Source organism: Thalassophryne amazonica, chromosome 8 (assembly GCF_902500255.1).
Source record: "Thalassophryne amazonica chromosome 8, fThaAma1.1, whole genome shotgun sequence".
NCBI classification, from domain to species: Eukaryota; Metazoa; Chordata; class Actinopteri; order Batrachoidiformes; family Batrachoididae; genus Thalassophryne; species Thalassophryne amazonica.
In genome coordinates, this window is record NC_047110.1 from 104,861,764 (window position 1) to 104,881,060 (window position 19,297).

The 19,297-nt window shown below is 38.8% G+C and overlaps 1 protein-coding gene across 1 annotated transcript; it reads left to right on the forward strand.

The window, feature by feature from the left end:
- The first annotated feature begins 6,615 nt into the window (after positions 1-6,615).
- Positions 6,616-18,618, forward strand: LOC117516238 (olfactomedin-4-like). Its single transcript, XM_034177163.1, has 7 exons — positions 6,616-6,770; positions 7,011-7,133; positions 10,113-10,331; positions 15,538-15,691; positions 16,015-16,242; positions 17,824-17,992; positions 18,185-18,618. The coding sequence occupies exons 1-7, from the start codon at positions 6,714-6,716 to the stop codon at positions 18,615-18,617; spliced, it is 1,383 nt and encodes a 460-aa protein (XP_034033054.1). The 5' UTR covers positions 6,616-6,713; the 3' UTR covers position 18,618.
- Positions 18,619-19,297: the final 679 nt, after the last annotated feature.

A 19,297-nucleotide genomic window follows, 5' to 3' on the forward strand; every position in this document is an offset into this window, starting at 1 on the left:
TAGCAACATCACTCACTAGTTTTCTTTCCAGAGTTTTTGAAATCGCTCACTTCCTTTCTCTGCCAGGCTTCTTCTGCTCTGTGTGGCTCTCTGGAATGTCTTGATGATGCTTATCACTCCAGTTCTTGACACTTGGAAACGCTGTGATAACTTTATATACCCTTTTCCTGCTTTGTGATGATCAACAATTATTTTTTTCTCAAGTCTAAACTGATTTCTTTTGTTTTCGGGCATGATGCTTTCTCATGTGACAGCTCAAACCGTGACTGATGTTTTTATACTGTGTGTACAATGGAAGATACTGACAGTTTTAACTTGATTTTACAAGTGTTGAGCATTACAAAGTTAAAGCACATCACTGCACAACAGTGGTTTGCGGTATGGCTCAACAAAAAGGTCCGTTCTTAAGTGGGCAAATAATTTTGACACTGGTAGTTTTTGGTTTTTGTGAAATAATTTTGCTTCTGTGTGCAAAGTAAGATTATGCAAACATTAAAAGTAAAACTAGGATACTTAGAAATGCTATACTGAAAAGTCCTTGCACTGTTAAAATATAATGCAATGCTAAAATACCCTCAGTGTCATGAACTGAGGTGGCATGGCACAGACAGATAAAAATTGATTATTTTGTGTATTAACATATTATGTTCAATCAATCAATCAATCAATTTTTTTTTATATAGCGCCAAATCACAACAAACAGTTGCCCCAAGGCGCTTTATATTGTAAGGCAAGGCCATACAATAATTATGTAAAACCCCAACGGTCAAAACGACCCCCTGTGAGCAAGCACTTGGCTACAGTGGGAAGGAAAAACTCCCTTTTAACAGGAAGAAACCTCCAGCAGAACCAGGCTCAGGGAGGGGCAGTCTTCTGCTGGGACTGGTTGGGGCTGAGGGAGAGAACCAGGAAAAAGACATGCTGTGGAGGGGAGCAGAGATCGATCACTAATGATTAAATGCAGAGTGGTGCATACAGAGCAAAAAGAGAAAGAAACAGTGCATCATGGGAACCCCCCAGAAGTCTACGTCTATAGCAGCATAACTAAGGGATGGTTCAGGGTCACCTGATCCAGCCCTAACTATAAGCTTTAGCAAAAAGGAAAGTTTTAAGCCTAATCTTAAAAGTAGAGAGGGTGTCTGTCTCCCTGATCTGAATTGGGAGCTGGTTCCACAGGAGAGGAGCCTGAAAGCTGAAGGCTCTGCCTCCCATTCTACTCTTACAAACCCTAGGAACTACAAGTAAGCCTGCAGTCTGAGAGCGAAGCGCTCTATTGGGGTGATATGGTACTATGAGGTCCCTAAGATAAGATGGGACCTGATTATTCAAAACCTTATAAGTAAGAAGAAGAATTTTAAATTCTATTCTAGAATTAACAGGAAGCCAATGAAGAGAGGCCAATATGGGTGAGATATGCTCTCTCCTTCTAGTCCCCGTCAGTACTCTAGCTGCAGCATTTTGAATTAACTGAAGGCTTTTTAGGGAACTTTTAGGACAACCTGATAATAATGAATTACAATAGTCCAGCCTAGAGGAAATAAATGCATGAATTAGTTTTTCAGCATCACTCTGAGACAAGACCTTTCTGATTTTAGAGATATTGCGTAAATGCAAAAAAGCAGTCCTACATATTTGTTTAATATGCGCTTTGAATGACATATCCTGATCAAAAATGACTCCAAGATTTCTCACAGTATTACTAGAGGTCAGGGTAATGCCATCCAGAGTAAGGATCTGGTTAGACACCATGTTTCTAAGATTTGTGGGGCCAAGTACAATAACTTCAGTTTTATCTGAGTTTAAAAGCAGGAAATTAGAGGTCATCCATGTCTTTATGTCTGTAAGACAATCCTGCAGTTTAGCTAATTGGTGTGTGTCCTCTGGCTTCATGGATAGATAAAGCTGGGTATCATCTGCGTAACAATGAAAATTTAAGCAATACCGTCTAATAATACTGCCTAAGGGAAGCATAAATAAAGTGAATAAAATTGGTCCTAGCACAGAACCTTGTGGAACTCCATAATTAACTTTAGTCTGTGAAGAAGATTCCCCATTTACATGAACAAATTGTAATCTATTAGACAAATATGATTCAAACCACCGCAGCGCAGTGCCTTTAATACCTATGGCATGCTCTAATCTCTGTAATAAAATTTTATGGTCAACAGTATCAAAAGCAGCACTGAGGTCTAACAGAACAAGCACAGAGATGAGTCCACTGTCCGAGGCCATAAGAAGATCATTTGTAACCTTCACTAATGCTGTTTCTGTACTATGATGAATTCTAAAACCTGACTGAAACTCTTCAAATAGACCATTCCTCTGCAGATGATCAGTTAGCTGTTTTACAACTACCCTTTCAAGAATTTTTGAGAGAAAAGGAAGGTTGGAGATTGGCCTATAATTAGCTAAGATAGCTGGGTCAAGTGATGGCTTTTTAAGTAATGGTTTAATTACTGCCACCTTAAAAGCCTGTGGTACATAGCCAACTAACAAAGATAGATTGATCATATTTAAGATCGAAGCATTAAATAATGGTAGGGCTTCCTTGAGCAGCCTGGTAGGAATGGGGTCTAATAAACATGTTGATGGTTTGGATGAAGTAACTAATGAAAATAACTCAGACAGAACAATCGGAGAGAAAGAGTCTAACCAAATACCGGCATCACTGAAAGCAGCCAAAGATAACGATACGTCTTTGGGATGGTTATGAGTAATTTTTTCTCTAATAAATAAATAAAAATTTCAAATATGGTTTGTGAGTTCCATGCAAACTTTTTGGGTGCCTGTATAAATACAAAATGTATAACAGGGCAAAATAGGTGGCACTGTCTGAAATTTTCAACTCAAAAAAACAAAACAGCAATTTCATGTGATTTTCACCATATATCAGTACTTTTTTTAATAACATATTTTCATGACTACAGAAAGGTTATAGATCGAAAGCCAACTATTTTCTGTTAATAATGCCACAAAAATGAAACAGATATCTAAAAAACTGAGATTTTTTTCACACCCATGTCAGTAAAATGTAACTCAATGCTTGAAGCTTGTCAAATGCAGACTCGTGGACTCAGATGTAGGAGTAATAAAAAGGCTTTATCAAAAAACTGGCAAGGATGTCAATCACAATGGCGGAGGCACCCGTGAGGCAGAGGTGTGAACCAAAAGCAAGCAGAATTCAAACACGGACAGACTACAGAACTATAGCAAACAAAATCAGGCTGGAACGAGGGCAAACGCACAAGGCAGGAATCTCAACAAACCTGCAGAGAACATTGGACAAACAGGGTTGAAAGACACTGGTGGTAATTAGGGAAAACTAGACACAGGTGCAGAGAACATTCAGGAAGGGGGCGTGGTCAGATGAATCAAAGATGAGGGAAGGCAGGAGGCAAGAGAGTGCAGTAAGACAAAGCAGACAGAATAAGTATGAAGGTGAGGGAAGCTGGTGCAAAATGGTGCAGTAAGACAAACACAAAGACAGAATCCCAACAATAATACAAAGTCAATGCAAAACCCACATCAAAGCAACAGAGAATCTAATTAGGAACCAAATGTAAAAATTGAAAAGAGATCAACAAGAAAATGGAAGGCTAAGACTAAATTAGGATGGAACTAACAATGTGGCAAAAGTATAACACATAGAACACAAATAATCGGAACACAACTAAGACAAGACTTAACAAGTGACTAAACAGCTAACAGCAGAGGGAAGCAGACTTAGACAGGGGATACAACATGACACAGGGCTGGGCCAGGACCAAAACATGACACTCAGCCGTATGAGCATATAGAAAACAGAATAACAATAGAAAACAGAATGTGACCTCTTAAAATAGGTCATGGTTAGACATCTTTGAACTTGTCCAAAGTCTGTGTTCCAAGAATGTTCTCTATAAATTTGAAGACCCTGACAATAATAGGACTGGACTTATGCTGAGCACAGACGGACAGATGCAAGGTCTTCGCAGTACCCAATGGCCATATTTTGGTCTTGGGTAAAAAGCACTTAGGAAAATTTTGAAGAAAATGTTTTCATGTGTAATAAGGAACTTAAAATAGTGAAGTGTCAAGATGTTGGGATTTATTTATTTATTTTACATTTTTGCAATGTCAGTTAATGTGGTCGATTACTGTTTGTGAAAACTGCTTATGAATACAAAATCAATATCACATTTAACAAAACTGCACACATCTGATTGACCCAAGATGAGTCAATGCTTTCCATGTATCATTTACTTCCCATGATCCTCTGACAGTAATGTGGGCTTAATACGACAACAATAACCTAGGAAAACCCAAGTTGGGAACTCCTGAGTTTCAAAAGGTGTTATTCACTTGATCAACTCAGAAAACAATATGGCTGCCATACATAAAGAAAGCAAACGCATCACAAACCCAAGCAAACGATCTGTTAAAGTAATTAAACAGCATTTATAATATTACTGTCTCAACAGCAATGAAGTAGGACATTAGTTTGTCTGAGCTGAAGACTGTAAATTAACACTTGCTGTTGTGAATGCAACACATGCTACCATTTCCCAGAATTGATCTGTTTATGACTTTACACAATGAACCCAAACCTAGAATTGAGGTATTTTGGCTTCAACAGAGAGAACACAGGACTCTGAAGAACTCGAGAAGGGCATTTGGGAAGTCGGGAAGAAGAACAATTCATGTCTGCATGCCCATGATGCATTTTTTCACACGGTTAAACTAACATGAACCACAATAACAGCATTTAAAACTCCAAAACCCCAAACTCCCATGGTGCATTGGCAGCATAACATCCATTGCTTTTTGGTTAGCTAAAATTGCTAGTTTCTCCAAAAATATTTGTCCTATCAACTTTGTTTTTGCAGCATTCATCCTTGATCCAAAATATAAGCATGTCAAACGGCAAATGTCAGCTCTCCCTGGTTTTTGCGTGATCAAAGCCATACACATGCATGCACGTACGCACGCACGCATGCACACACACAGGCAGAGCTCACTTGGCTGTTATGTAGATGTCTGAAATTCGGTTTGCGTTTACCTATTCAACCTATTCATTAAATTCATAATTGAAGTCTCGTTTGAGGGCAGGCGCTAAAGGGATAAAATATGACGCATTCAATTTCTCTACTTCTGGGGAAAAGCACAGCATTTTCTCTGAGTTTTTGGGCAAATTCCACACAAACAAAGTGAAAATGCAATGAAAAAGTGATGATGCGGTGGGAAATCGGACATGTGTTGCGGTTTGTTTATGACCTGGAGCACAAACATGTCAAAGCAGTTTTGCAGGCAAGAGAACAGAGCTACTCCGGTTAGCTGTGTAGGCTAACATGTACAGACACGACATCTACCATTTGCCTCATCTTCCCTTCTCCACTAGGAATCGAAAAAAAAGAAAACACTTTTCGTGACTGCTTTGGTGATTGCAACCAAAACCAAACAGTATACCATTTTTCCAATATATGCTGTGTATGTATATACTGCACAACGTCCCTATAAGTAGTCAAATCCCGCTATATCATGCAGGGTTCAAACGAGACTGCAGTGCCCTATACTACCCTATTATTTACTAACTTGTAAATAATCACGAAGAGAGGTTCACCGGCATGTCTCATGAAGCATGACTTTATTCCATTTCCATCAACGTCCCATCCGGTTTCCTATAAAACCTATTAATACTACAACCCCCTTTCCAAGATCAGTTGTACTGATAGATAACTCAATATTAACAATAAACCTGTACTGTCACAGATTATATTATAATTAACTGTTCCAAGCCAAACTGTTGCACTATGCATAGGACAAAATAAACAGTTGTCTTTTTGTTATATTCCTGTAGCACTATTAATCAAACTGTGCATCTTATGACCAACAAACACCTGGAAAATCTGTACTAAGAAGGTGGGGTAGACTGCCCAACCCTTAAACCGAGTGTGGGGGTTTATTCAGCACGTAGAAATCACTCAGTCTTATCAGTGGTAGCTGCTATTTAATCACAAAGGCCTCCAGGTACCCTGGAGGCTGTCTTTCTCTTCCAGCATGTCAGAGGCTCAGAACTGTGTGGCTGTACGGGGCCCTGCTCTGCATGATCTGGACCCACTGGCTGACCAGTACAGTCCTCTGGCTCTGGTGGGATGATCCGGAAGGATAGTCTGGTAGGGCGGTGAATTTGCAAAAATCTTAAAAAAAAAAACAACAAAAACATTTTTCACATTGTCATTACAGGGTACTGTGTGTAGAATTTTGAGGAACAAAGAGAATTTCATCCATTTTGTAACAAGGTTACAGTGACAGGGTGGTGGCCAGGTGGTTAGTGTGGTTGTTTTTTTCCATGTAATGTGGCGTTGCGTCAGGAAACTTTTGCCAAATCATCATGCAGATCCATTTTGGATCTGGTGTGACGACCCTGAGTGAAAAAAACAAGGGAGCAGCTGAATGGACTTACTTTTGGAATAAGGCTGTAACTTAATGAAATGTGGGAACGTGAAGCGCTGTGAATACTTTCTGCATGCACTATACGCTCTCTTTTGTGTCGCAATCATGCAGAGGAAACCATTATGTTCTGCAAGAAATGTGACACATTACACACACACAAGTGCACACACGCATGCTCAGACTCAGACTCAGTATAAGTGAGAAGTTGCTGTTCTCGTCACACTGTCACACTCACACTGCGTTCAGGGGTCGATCCACTTTGCTGATTCCTCTGATTCATCATGAACCTGTTCGTGATCGCTGTCCTCCTGTGTCATCTAATTATCTGCAGCCAACAGGTAAGAAAATCAGTGCAGATCACTTAATTATGGTGTACATTAGAATTTTCTAAAATTCTGTTTTTAAACTATAACACATATTTTTGTGTTGACTTAAAGCTCTGAAATAAAACTGTTTGTTGTGACTGGAAAAGTTATTTATATTACAAAGTTTTTGTTTATATTTTTGATTTATTTCATGCATGAAATGTGTTTATTGTCCATGTAGAGTATTTTAATTAATATTAATTATTTTTTTAGGCATCGCCGCTCAGTTCTTGTGTGTGTGAGCTGAAGAACTCACAGAAGCCGTTCCCTTATGAACAACTGGCCTCAGTGAACAACAGAGTTTCTGACTGTAACAATAATGTGACACCACAGGAGGTAAAGAAAACCACCCGAACATGGAAACCCATGTGCAGGACTGAGTTTTATTTAATTAAAGTGTTTGAGGGGGTAGCATTGTTTCAGCATGATTCTATATGGGACATGGAAATGGCACACAAAGAGCATAAAGGTTTGCCAACACTGCTGGTATTAAAATTACAAACTCATGAATTTGTATTCGGGGGCTTATTGTTTGTTTTTTTGTTTTTAAATTAACTGCTTGATGTCGATTCCTTTGGTGGCCTGTTATCAGACAGAAGGCTAATCAAATAACTTTCCCATACTTGTAGAATTTTGGAAATCTAAATTTAGAATTCTTGAAAAGCACCCGATTCCCTTCATGTGTAAGACAGCAACAATTCTGAGACAAACATTTTTTTTTAAAAAATTCTGACTCAAACATCACACCAAAGAAAGTTTTGTGAAAAAACATTACTTTTTTTTTTTTTAGATATCCTGTGTATAAACAGACACACAAATATAATTAGTAATTTTCTAGAATGTCACACAGAAATAATTATTTCTTACAGCAGATGTTCAAAAATAGTATAAAAATCTAAATAAAGAATTATGTTGCTACCTATTACTAACAATGCATTTTACCATTGCTACACTTGTTGAAAGAGGTAAATAATTGTTTGGGTAGAAATGTCAATTTTTAATTTCTGTTTACCTGCAGTTATGTACATTAGGTTGGTGGATAACAACTTATAGATATAAGCACTTTATGCAATGCAATACTTGAAATTATGGACATTTGAAAGAAGCATTTATCTCAATATTTCAAGAATGGTGTTTTCTTTGAAGCTGTATGACAACTTTGTAATAAAATTTCAAATAGCTTAATTACATGAAACAAAGCGGCAAGTTACAAATGATGCATTTATTGCATTTTGATGTTTCTTGACTGGTTTTTGTAATTGCAAATGTGAATCTAATCCCAGGGGCGTAGGTTTGCATATGGACTATAGGGACAAGTCACAACCAATATTTTGGGATGGCAAAATAGTCCCTACCAATATTTAGCATTTTTTTGTTGCCAGATGTACGATAATTATCGTATTTGTACGATAGTTTTGCCCTCTGTACGATCAATAATGGGAAAAAATCCAATATGTACGATAATTTCAGTTGGTTGCCCAAACACGCATCTCTCTCTGACACCCAAGAATCATTTTGCAGGCGTTGCACTCAGGCGGCATCAAAGACACACCACACACAGGGCTGCTGCTGGCTTTGGGCGACCGGGACAAAGTCATTTGAAAGCCCGCCCCCTCTATACAAGTTCCCATCCAATCTCTGCCGTGACAGGAAGATTCCCCAGCCAACATCTTTTTTTTTTCTCGAAACTTTATTTCAACAAATGCAATAACAAAGAACAAAACACAAGAGCAAAGAGATATACAAGAAAAAAAAAAAAAAAGGTTCAAGTTCCTTATGGAGGTGTCAACATTTTTTTCTGTGTTCAACAAAATCTGCACAAGTGGCATTGGATGACGACAGCGACCTCAAGGTTGAATTCGACTCTTTCTAGTCTGGTAATTAACACGTTTGTGTCCCTTCACAGAAAAAAAAAAAAAATCTTTCTAGTCTGGTAGTGCATTTGCTTGTGCATTTGTGTTCTTTCTGTGCCATAGTTTCCCCATTACTATAATTACTGTTTAAAAATGTGACAAAATTCTTTGTAAATTAAAAAAAACCGCAAAAATAGCTACGTTGTATGCGTTTTGTTTGTGTACGATAATTTCTCCCAAAATACGATAATTTTGCGGTTTTGGTACGATAGTTTCATATTTCATATCTGGCAACACTGCTCCGGTGCAGAAAAACAAGAAGGGCGGGGCTTGCGAACAATGCTGTGCGCCACACTAAAATAAACTGCACACCCACACAAACACATCTTCACAAATGACACTAACACCCTGCCTTTTCCTCAAAAATTACTACATTTATGTTTGCTGTCTGTCTCTGTACGTTTCTGTCACTTTTGCGCTCTTTTTCATACTTTTCCCTCGTTTCAAAAGTCACCGAACGCACTTTACCATAATATATGCAACATATAGCACACTGTTGGAAAGCACGGGTTCTTGGCTTGCTGTCAGTGTTGACATTTTTCAGAGTGAGGGCTTACATGAGAACTTACGGTAATGAGAATCAGCGGCGCACTAGTGTGAAACTTCCGTGTTTTTCCTCTGCGTTATGACATCACAGGCTTACGTTTACCGTAATACACCATATATGTTATTGGAAATCCCTTTTTTTTTTTTTTTTTTTTTTGGCAAATTAGGTTGCCAGATACCTACAACTGCATTATTGATGAAGAGAATAGATTATACATCTTGGTTGCAAAAACTTTTTTTTTTAGCTCCACAAGTATATTTTTTGTTGTTGTCTTGTTCTCTCAGGTGTAGGCCTATAGAATAGATTCGTGATTTTGGGTGCAATTTTGTTATTTAAGCTATTTGTTTGTTTGCCTACACACTTAATATTGTAAATAAAGTGTTAAATTATTCAGCATTATGTCGTCATATGTTATGTATTATGCTGTACTTGTGCATCTAATGGTATGAGTGGGTTAGGGGGTGGTGGTGGTGGGCAGGGGGGGTGGGGGTGGTATTGTCCCTACCAAAGCTGAGACCAAAACTACGCCCTTGGATTAGCGTATATTGACGTGCATTTTAATTGTACTGTGTGTTCAAAGTATATATACACACAGTATATTATATGCATATACAATGTAAAAGTATACATAAAGCTATATTTTATGGCGTAAAGTCCATAAACAAATAATTGCATGTAATTATACATATTTCATGAAAATATATTCGCCAAATACTATTTTGTCTTATACAGATTTTTTCAATAATCTGCTAGTTTGTATTTACAAACTTGTACAAACTTTGATAGTACCAGTAGACTGGGCGGTGTTTGCTGGGGTTCTGGTACTTATGGGTTCTGGACGGGTTCTTCCTGCAGATTCAGGATCTGGACACTCTGCTGTTGGGTTTGGAGCGCCGTGTGCCTCAGCTTCAGGCCGACCTGTCCATGCTGGAGAAGGAGGATGATGGAGACCTTTATGGAGTTCTCAGCCTGCACATCATAGAGAATGAACTGATTGAAATCAACCAGCTCATCAACAGGCTCAACAGCACCACCATGAGACAGCAGAGGCTCAGTGCAACTACCAGTGAAGAGGTGAAGTCACGATGTGAAAAACCAGCTTTAAAAGATTTATCAGTCTTGTATAAAGTACCTCAAAGTGATACTTGAGAAAAATAAGTATCTTATTATAAAATTACTTTGGTAAAAGTTAAAGTCTCCATTAAAATATTACTTGAGTGAAAGTCATAAAGTATCTGACAGTTAGCTCTTTAGAAGAAACTGTTTCTACTAAAATTGCATTTCACACTCACAGTATCTCTTCAAATGTGTCATCCAAGAATTTTGGCATTAAAAAAATGAACAGCTGGCAGAAGAAGCACAAATTTTCAGGATGTGTGGACTCATATACTAAACAGCCATCAGTGCTGTTAAGAAGTGTGAGAACCTGCAATATAACTTATGTATTTATTTATTGTATTGTTTCTTTTGGCACATTTTTATCCTTTGGCTTGGTTTGACATAGTTTTAGGCTTCTCATCTACTGGTGTTTTAAGTATCTTGCTTTTTATCTTGGGCCCGTCCTGTCTTGTTCTTTTAGCTTTAGCACTGTCGTCACTTTGTCTCGTCCTGTGTTGTTTTGTGTGTTTACAAAACAAGATGACTCACTCACTGTAAACCAAATTTACCCAAGGGTACAATATATCTGAATCTGAATCTAAAAGTCAACAAAAATCCCTTTTGTGGCTTTTTCAAGATCTGGAACTGTGTCCAAAATGGTCACCATTTCTCCTATTTTGCATATCTTTGCTTCTGGGAAGGTTAAAACCCTATTTCAGCAACTAAATGTATGTATTAACACATTTAAACCTCTTTACAATTATTATCCTGAGATTCTGAGTGTTTGAAATGTTGGAAAAACAAAATGGCAGCCATATTGAAATCCAAAGTGACTGCGGCCATTATATTTATATATTTTCACTCTGTTACATTTAAATTCGCTTTAAAATTATTTCTTCTTGCAGTCAGATTTCACATGTTTAGCTAACACACACACACACACACACACACACACACACACACACACACACACACACACACACACACACACACACACACACACACACACACACACACACACACACACACACACACACACACACACACACACACACACACACACACACACTACCAACATTTGTCAAGTTGAAGAGAATCACTGAGACGGGTTATGAGGAAATGCTTTGGCCTGTGATCATGATTAGGGATAAGGCTATAGATTTAAAACATTACAATCTGAATATTATCGAAGGACTTCACATTTAAAACCTCTGGATAATCATGGTGAGATGTTTCTAATACCCTCAAAACAGCTATTTAGACAATTAAATCAGGTCCCTATCCTTTCCAGAACAAAGAAATGTTAAAAACAAACAAAACAACAACAACAACAAAACCAAACCCCTGAAATGAGTCATTCTGGATTTTGAAACATTAAGTCCTGTATAGACCCTGAGGCCTGCTGGTGTTGGTGGCTATCTCTGGGTTCCATAGTATCAAGAGTATTAGAACCTACAATTTCCCTTCAGAAAGGACACAGGTTCCTTCCCCAGCCAAGGCTGGTACCCATTTACAGCTGGGTGGACTGAGACAATGTTGATTCATTGTCTTCTCCAAGGGCACATGAGTAGCATGAGCAGGATTCAAACCCAAGTCTACATATTGGCGCTCTGTTTTGAAAAAGCACCAAGGGTTTTCAGGGATATTCAATTTTTTTTTTTTTTTTATTTGACACATTTTTCTGGTTCAGTTTGTTCCACAAATTTTCTATTATTTGGCCAAGTTTGAGCTAATGCCTTTGGACAGTTCACAACTCTAAGTTGTGCTTGCCAAGAGAAATTGTTGTCCTTCTGTCCGCCCTTTTGTCTATACAGCAAAAGCTTCCGCATGTTAAAATAATAATAATAATAATAATAATAAAAAAATGTAAAACTCTCAAAATCTAAATTTTTATAGATTAAAACTGGGAGGTCAAGGCCCCACATGACAATAAATAAATTTAAAAAATACATGCATTTCTGACATTTATCAATGCCTTTCCCCTTCTTTTTTAAAATTAAATTATGGGTTTCAAACAGGAAGTTTATCAGAATTTCAGAAACCCTGAAATACTGGCATTGCCCGCTAGATGGTGACAAAAACTGCTCAAATGTCTCAACTGTTTATTTATTTGAGAAGTTAACTTTTGGCAAAAATAAGATGGGATGACAGTCAAAAATCAACTTGCACTTACAGGTTTCTTTTCAGCACTGTAGCCAGGCTGACAGAGTCAGAGCTCTACTGAGCTGAGTATTCCATTAACTTTAACTAGTAATGACTTCATGACTTTCTTTGCTAACAAAATTTTAACTATTAGAGAAAAAATTACTCATAACCATCCCAAAGACGTATCGTTATCTTTGGCTGCTTTCAGTGATGCCGGTATTTGGTTAGACTCTTTCTCTCCGATTGTTCTGTCTGAGTTATTTTCATTAGTTACTTCATCCAAACCATCAACATGTTTATTAGACCCCATTCCTACCAGGCTGCTCAAGGAAGCCCTACCATTATTTAATGCTTCGATCTTAAATATGATCAATCTATCTTTGTTAGTTGGCTATGTACCACAGGCTTTTAAGGTGGCAGTAATTAAACCATTACTTAAAAAGCCATCACTTGACCCAGCTATCTTAGCTAATTATAGGCCAATCTCTAACCTTCCTTTTCTCTCAAAAATTCTTGAAAGGGTAGTTGTAAAACAGCTAACTGATCATCTGCAGAGGAATGGTCTATTTGAAGAGTTTCAGTCAGGTTTTAGAATTCATCATAGTACAGAAACAGCATTAGTGAAGGTTACAAATGATCTTCTTATGGCCTCAGACAGTGGACTCATCTCTGTGCTTGTTCTGTTAGACCTCAGTGCTGCTTTTGATACTGTTGACCATAAAATTTTATTACAGAGATTAGAGCATGCCATAGGTATTAAAGGCACTGCGCTGCGGTGGTTTGAATCATATTTGTCTAATAGATTACAATTTGTTCATGTAAATGGGGAATCTTCTTCACAGACTAAAGTTAATTATGGAGTTCCACAAGGTTCTGTGCTAGGACCAATTTTATTCACTTTATACATGCTTCCCTTAGGTAGTATTATTAGTCGGTATTGCTTAAATTTTCATTGTTACGCAGATGATACCCAGCTTTATCTATCCATGAAGCCAGAGGACACACACCAATTAGCTAAACTGCAGGATTGTCTTACAGACATAAAGACATGGATGACCTCTAATTTCCTGCTTTTAAACTCAGATAAAACTGAAGTTATTGTACTTGGCCCCACAAATCTTAGAAACATGGTGTCTAACCAGATCCTTACTCTGGATGGCATTACCCTGACCTCTAGTAATACTGTGAGAAATCTTGGAGTCATTTTTGATCAGGATATGTCATTCAAAGCGCATATTAAACAAATATGTAGGACTGCTTTTTTGCATTTACGCAATATCTCTAAAATCAGAAAGGTTTTGTCTCAGAGTGATGCTGAAAAATCAATTCATGCATTTATTTCCTCTAGGCTGGACTATTGTAATTCATTATTATCAGGTTGTCCTAAAAGTTCCCTAAAAAGCCTTCAGTTAATTCAAAATGCTGCAGCTAGAGTACTGACGGGGACTAGAAGGAGAGAGCATATCTCACCCATATTGGCCTCTCTTCATTGGCTTCCTGTTAATTCTAGAATAGAATTTAAAATTCTTCTTCTTACTTATAAGGTTTTGAATAATCAGGTCCCATCTTATCTTAGGGACCTCATAGTACCATATCACCCCAATAGAGCGCTTCGCTCTCAGACTGCAGGCTTACTTGTAGTTCCTAGGGTTTGTAAGAGTAGAATGGGAGGCAGAGCCTTCAGCTTTCAGGCTCCTCTCCTGTGGAACCAGCTCCCAATTCAGATCAGGGAGACAGACACCCTCTCTACTTTTAAGATTAGGCTTAAAACTTTCCTTTTTGCTAAAGCTTATAGTTAGGGCTGGATCAGGTGACCCTGAACCATCCCTTAGTTATGCTGCTATAGACGTAGACTGCTGGGGGGTTCCCATGATGCACTGTTTCTTTCTCTTTTTGCTCTGTATGCACCACTCTGCATTTAATCATTAGTGATCGATCTCTGCTCCCCTCCACAGCATGTCTTTTTCCTGGTTCTCTCCCTCAGCCCCAACCAGTCCCAGCAGAAGACTGCCCCTCCCTGAGCCTGGTTCTGCTGGAGGTTTCTTCCTGTTAAAAGGGAGTTTTTCCTTCCCACTGTAGCCAAGTGCTTGCTCACAGGGGGTCGTTTTGACCGTTGGGGTTTTACATAATTATTGTATGGCCTTGCCTTACAATATAAAGCGCCTTGGGGCAACTGTTTGTTGTGATTTGGCGCTATATAAAAAAATTGATTGATTGATTGACTTACGGGCAATTTACTTGTTTGCAATTCTAACCGACGGTCTTGGAACTCATATAATGGTGTTGTCTATCTGGCTGGACTATGAATGACGTTACTTGTGTCTATGGTGCAGGAAGGACATCACGGCCACACAGGAGTTGTTCAACCTGGTTCTCATTTAACTCATATAACTGTTAAACAATTATGCAGTTGTAATTCACCCACACAGCCAGTTAATTGTAGAATTTTACAACGAATATATACAAAAATGCTACATCATCACTTGGGCAAAAAATGTGAAAGAATAAAAGTTATGTGAGCTGTACACTGGTGAAACAACCTCCATATTGTGTTTAAAGGGGCTCTTTTTTGTTTTTGTTTTTTTACATGTTTTGGGGTTTATCTTGTATCGGAACTAAATGAAGTTAACTGGCGTAGTATTGATTTAGAATGCAAACACCATCAGCCGTAAACTGTAAAAACCCTCACAACAAACAGATTCTTTTGACCACAGAACAGGCCAAAATGTCATTTGAAATGTCTGGAAGCATGGAGAGGGTCTGTAAGGAGAAAAACATGTGGACGTTTACCTCCCTAAATGTATAGAAACGTTTTAAAATGACAGATTGTACAGTTAACCATTTACCTTATAGCCATCTGGCAGTGTGGCTGTCCACTGAGTCATTACAAGCTGATTTCCGGTGAGAGTCTTGGTCTTGCAGAAGAAGCCCTTCATCGGCAGCTGAGTTGTAATGCCTCAGTGAGGCGCAGCAGCATTGAATGGACTGGAGCTTAAGGTAAGCGCGTTAACCATTGTCAATGTCTGATGTTCCTCAGCTTCAAGATCTTAAAGCAGAGATGGAGAAGATGAAAATCTATGACACCCTGCAGGTTGTGAAGAGGCAGAAGGAAAACCAGCGTCTGAAGAGAGACCTGGTCAAGTGCAAGAATGGACTCCACCCCACTGCCCCGCCCACTGAGCCTGCACGAGGCACGTCTCCAAAGCTCACACTACTTTTTACAGTGCAGAGTTAAAATACGATGACCGTTGCAGAAGTGATGGAGCACCTGACAGACTGAGACTGTAGAGTTACAAAGGACTCTTCTTCCAGCTAACTTCTGTCCTGCTAGCATCTTGAACTCTACATTTTCTGTCTTTTTGAGAATCAGGTTGTTTGTTAAAATGAAAAGCATTTATTGGCTTCTAAATTCAAAGTTTTGCCTTCAGACTTTTATCAAAACAGTCCAATGTAATGATGTCTAACTGCGACTGAATCTGTCTGTCAATCTCAAATCTTTTGTTGCTCTTTGCAGGTGTCTGTCCACACGGTCCTATCCTGAACGTAACTGGACCAAGGGACCATACACCAGGAGAGTATCCTGGTTCCTACAAGTATGGAGCTTGGGGCCGTGACCCCAAACCAGAGGCAGGAAAAGAGAACTGGTATTGGCTAGTAATGCTGACTTCTGGTAATAAGTACTCCAACTATGTCCGTCTCTACTCAACGCTGAGCAATATGATTGTTGGAATAAGCACCCCAGGTAAGAATCAAATGTGACCTCTACTCCTTGTAACTGCACTATACACTGGACTCTACACATTTACTCCGTCTTATTAATTCCCCTTCTTTCCAGAAGGTCTCTCGAGGCTCCTCTCATTCTGCTCTTTACTTTCATTATAGATCACAATGTCATCTGCAAACACCATAGTCCATGAAGACTCCTGTCTGATCTTGTCTATCAACTTGTCATTGCAAACAATAAATGACTTGGAGCTGATCCTTGATGTCATCCCACCATGATCTTGAATACTTCTGTCATTCCTAGTGTGCATCTCACCGCTGTCACACTGTCCTTGAACATATTTTGCACCACCCTTACATATTACTCTGTCACTCCAAACTTCCTCATATAAATTCACAACACTTTTCTTGGTACTCTTTCATAAGCTTTCTATAAATCCACAAACCCACAATGTAATTCCTTCTGGCCTTCTCTATACTTCTCCATCAGCACTCTGAGAGCAAACATTGCAGCTGTAGTGCTCTTTCTCAGCATGAACTATATTGCTGTTCAAATGTCACCCAGCACCTTCCGAGTTGTCTCCTTCACCACATCCACATCTGCTTTTATCATGATCCAAAATCACTTCACCTCCACCAGGGTGCCTGTCTCACCTCCTCCCTCAATTTCACACAACAGTCTTCCTCCTTCAATTTCCAACATCTGATCCTTAAAGAAATTTTTCCAAATAATTTCAAAACTAATAAAATTGTGATAAATCATAAAAAGACAGTTAAAATTTTTTTTTTTTTTCTGATTTTACAAATGGCGCCCATACCACAGACTCCTGTAGACATTACAGATACTAAAAAGATATGTGGGACACGTATTCTTTATGTTGTAATTTAGCATTTTGGGATTAATTGGTGCTGTATACATTGAAATGATTATCCATCCATCCATCCATCCATTTTCTTCCGCTTTATCCGGAGTTGGGTCACGGGGGCAGCAGCTCAAGCAAAGCTGCCCAGACCTCCCGATCCACACACACCTCCCCCAGCTCCTCTGGGGAACCTCTACCAGTTGCTGTGAAAGTGACATGTCTGCTGTACATAATAAAATTTGCCATTAAAACTGTATAAACAACCTCAGAAATCCAAAAAGAGCGTCTTTGGCCGTGTGCCGCTGGATTAACAACACATTCTCACTCCCACCTTATCATTTTGATACAAAAGGTTCGTTTTGACCGAACGTCAATATGTGACAAGTTGGAAGTGAGAATGTGGAGGGATTACCAGTTAATGATCCCAGTCACAACTCTGTTTAAACCTGATATACATAGGTTACAATAACTATGAATTGTGCATTTTTCATGGTGTATCTATTTGTCTAAAAATGTTAGATGTTGTGCAGTTACATTATCAGATTACTATAAATGAATTGCATCTGATATAAATCTTATGAACTCCTGTGCTTTCAAATTGGTAATATGTTTCCTGAATGTATTGAAATGTTTTCAGTCTTTAGACACCAAGACAGATACAATAAAACCAATCATTGTTATTAAGTATAAGTGGCTGTAAAATGTAGAATATGTCTTCTTTTTCCTTCTCTGTTCAGGTAATGTCCAAATCCACGCTTCTAACCCAACCACGAACACCATCCAAGGGCCGAACGTCGTGCTGTATGGAAATCACTTATACTACAACTGTTACAACGAAGATTATGTCTGTAAATTCAACCTCACCAGCAAGACAGTCTCCAAAGTACAACTGCCCAAAGGCACCAGGTCAACACCCCTCGACAAAATACAACAATTTCACAGAAAGTTGTTTGGAATGTTGATCTCTACAATGCAGGATAACAATCAGTAATGTAATTTTGGCACATACTATGAACCTCAGAATACAAAAGGCAGAAGTCTATGATGATAAAATTTATTTCTGCAGCTTCATCACTGCTGTATTTCTCCATATTTCAGGTACAACGCAAAGGCAAATTTCTGTCATCTTGATGAATGTTACCCGTTAACCGACCTGGACTTAGCAACAGATGAGTCTGGTGTTTGGGTCATTTACACCACCACCCAGGATTTTGGCAACCTTGTGGTGTCCAGATTAGATGGAGAGGTCTTGACGATTAACCAAACCTGGCACACCACCCTGTACAAACAGGCGGTAACCAACACCTTCATGGCCTGCGGCGTTCTCTACGCTACACGATACATCAGCAAAGACATGGAGGAGATCTTCTACTCATTTGATACTGCAACAGGGCGCGAGAGGTTCGACATTGGAATAAAGATCCGCAAGATGGCTGCCAACATTTACTCGATAAACTACAGCCCCGTGGACCAGATGTTACATGTCTACAGTGACTCCGTTATGACATCCTATGAGGTCATATTTGGATAAATAGATCATGCTGCCAAAGTGTTTCTGATTGAAGTGAAATCTAATTGCAAATATGTTACTTGATGCTAAATACATACTACTACTTTATCAATTACTAGCACATATTAATTGGAAGCAGTGCATGTGTATCAAAACAGATCAAATCATGCAGTTTACTTTTGCTCCACTGGGGAGCAACTAAGTAAAGTCCCTCCAAATTTTATTTAGACACTGAATTCATGATGTGTACTCAATATAAAGTACAGTTAGCAATAATTTCAAATGTAACCATAATGATTGTGTACTCTTATGGCAATTATAAGTAATAACAATAAAAACAACAACCCAACCATCGAGCTTTTTCGTTTTTTTTCTTGGGATCACCACAGCAGACCCAATATGGATCTACAAATTTTACCCCAGATGCCCTTCCAGACACCACATTACATGGAGAATGGGGAGTGGTGGTTTTGAACCGGCAAACTCCTACTCTGCCAACAAGCACACCAACCACTTGACCACCACACTGCCCCCCCCCCCCCCCCCCCCACAACGCATGAACTAATGTTTCTATTTTGCAGTTTGAGTATTTCCTCTCATTATAAATTTTATTGGCCTATTGAAGCGGGTGGTATGGTAAACTGGCTGGGGACTCCCAGCTGAATGGAAAGTAGCATGTGTCCACCATCTTTAAAAAAGGC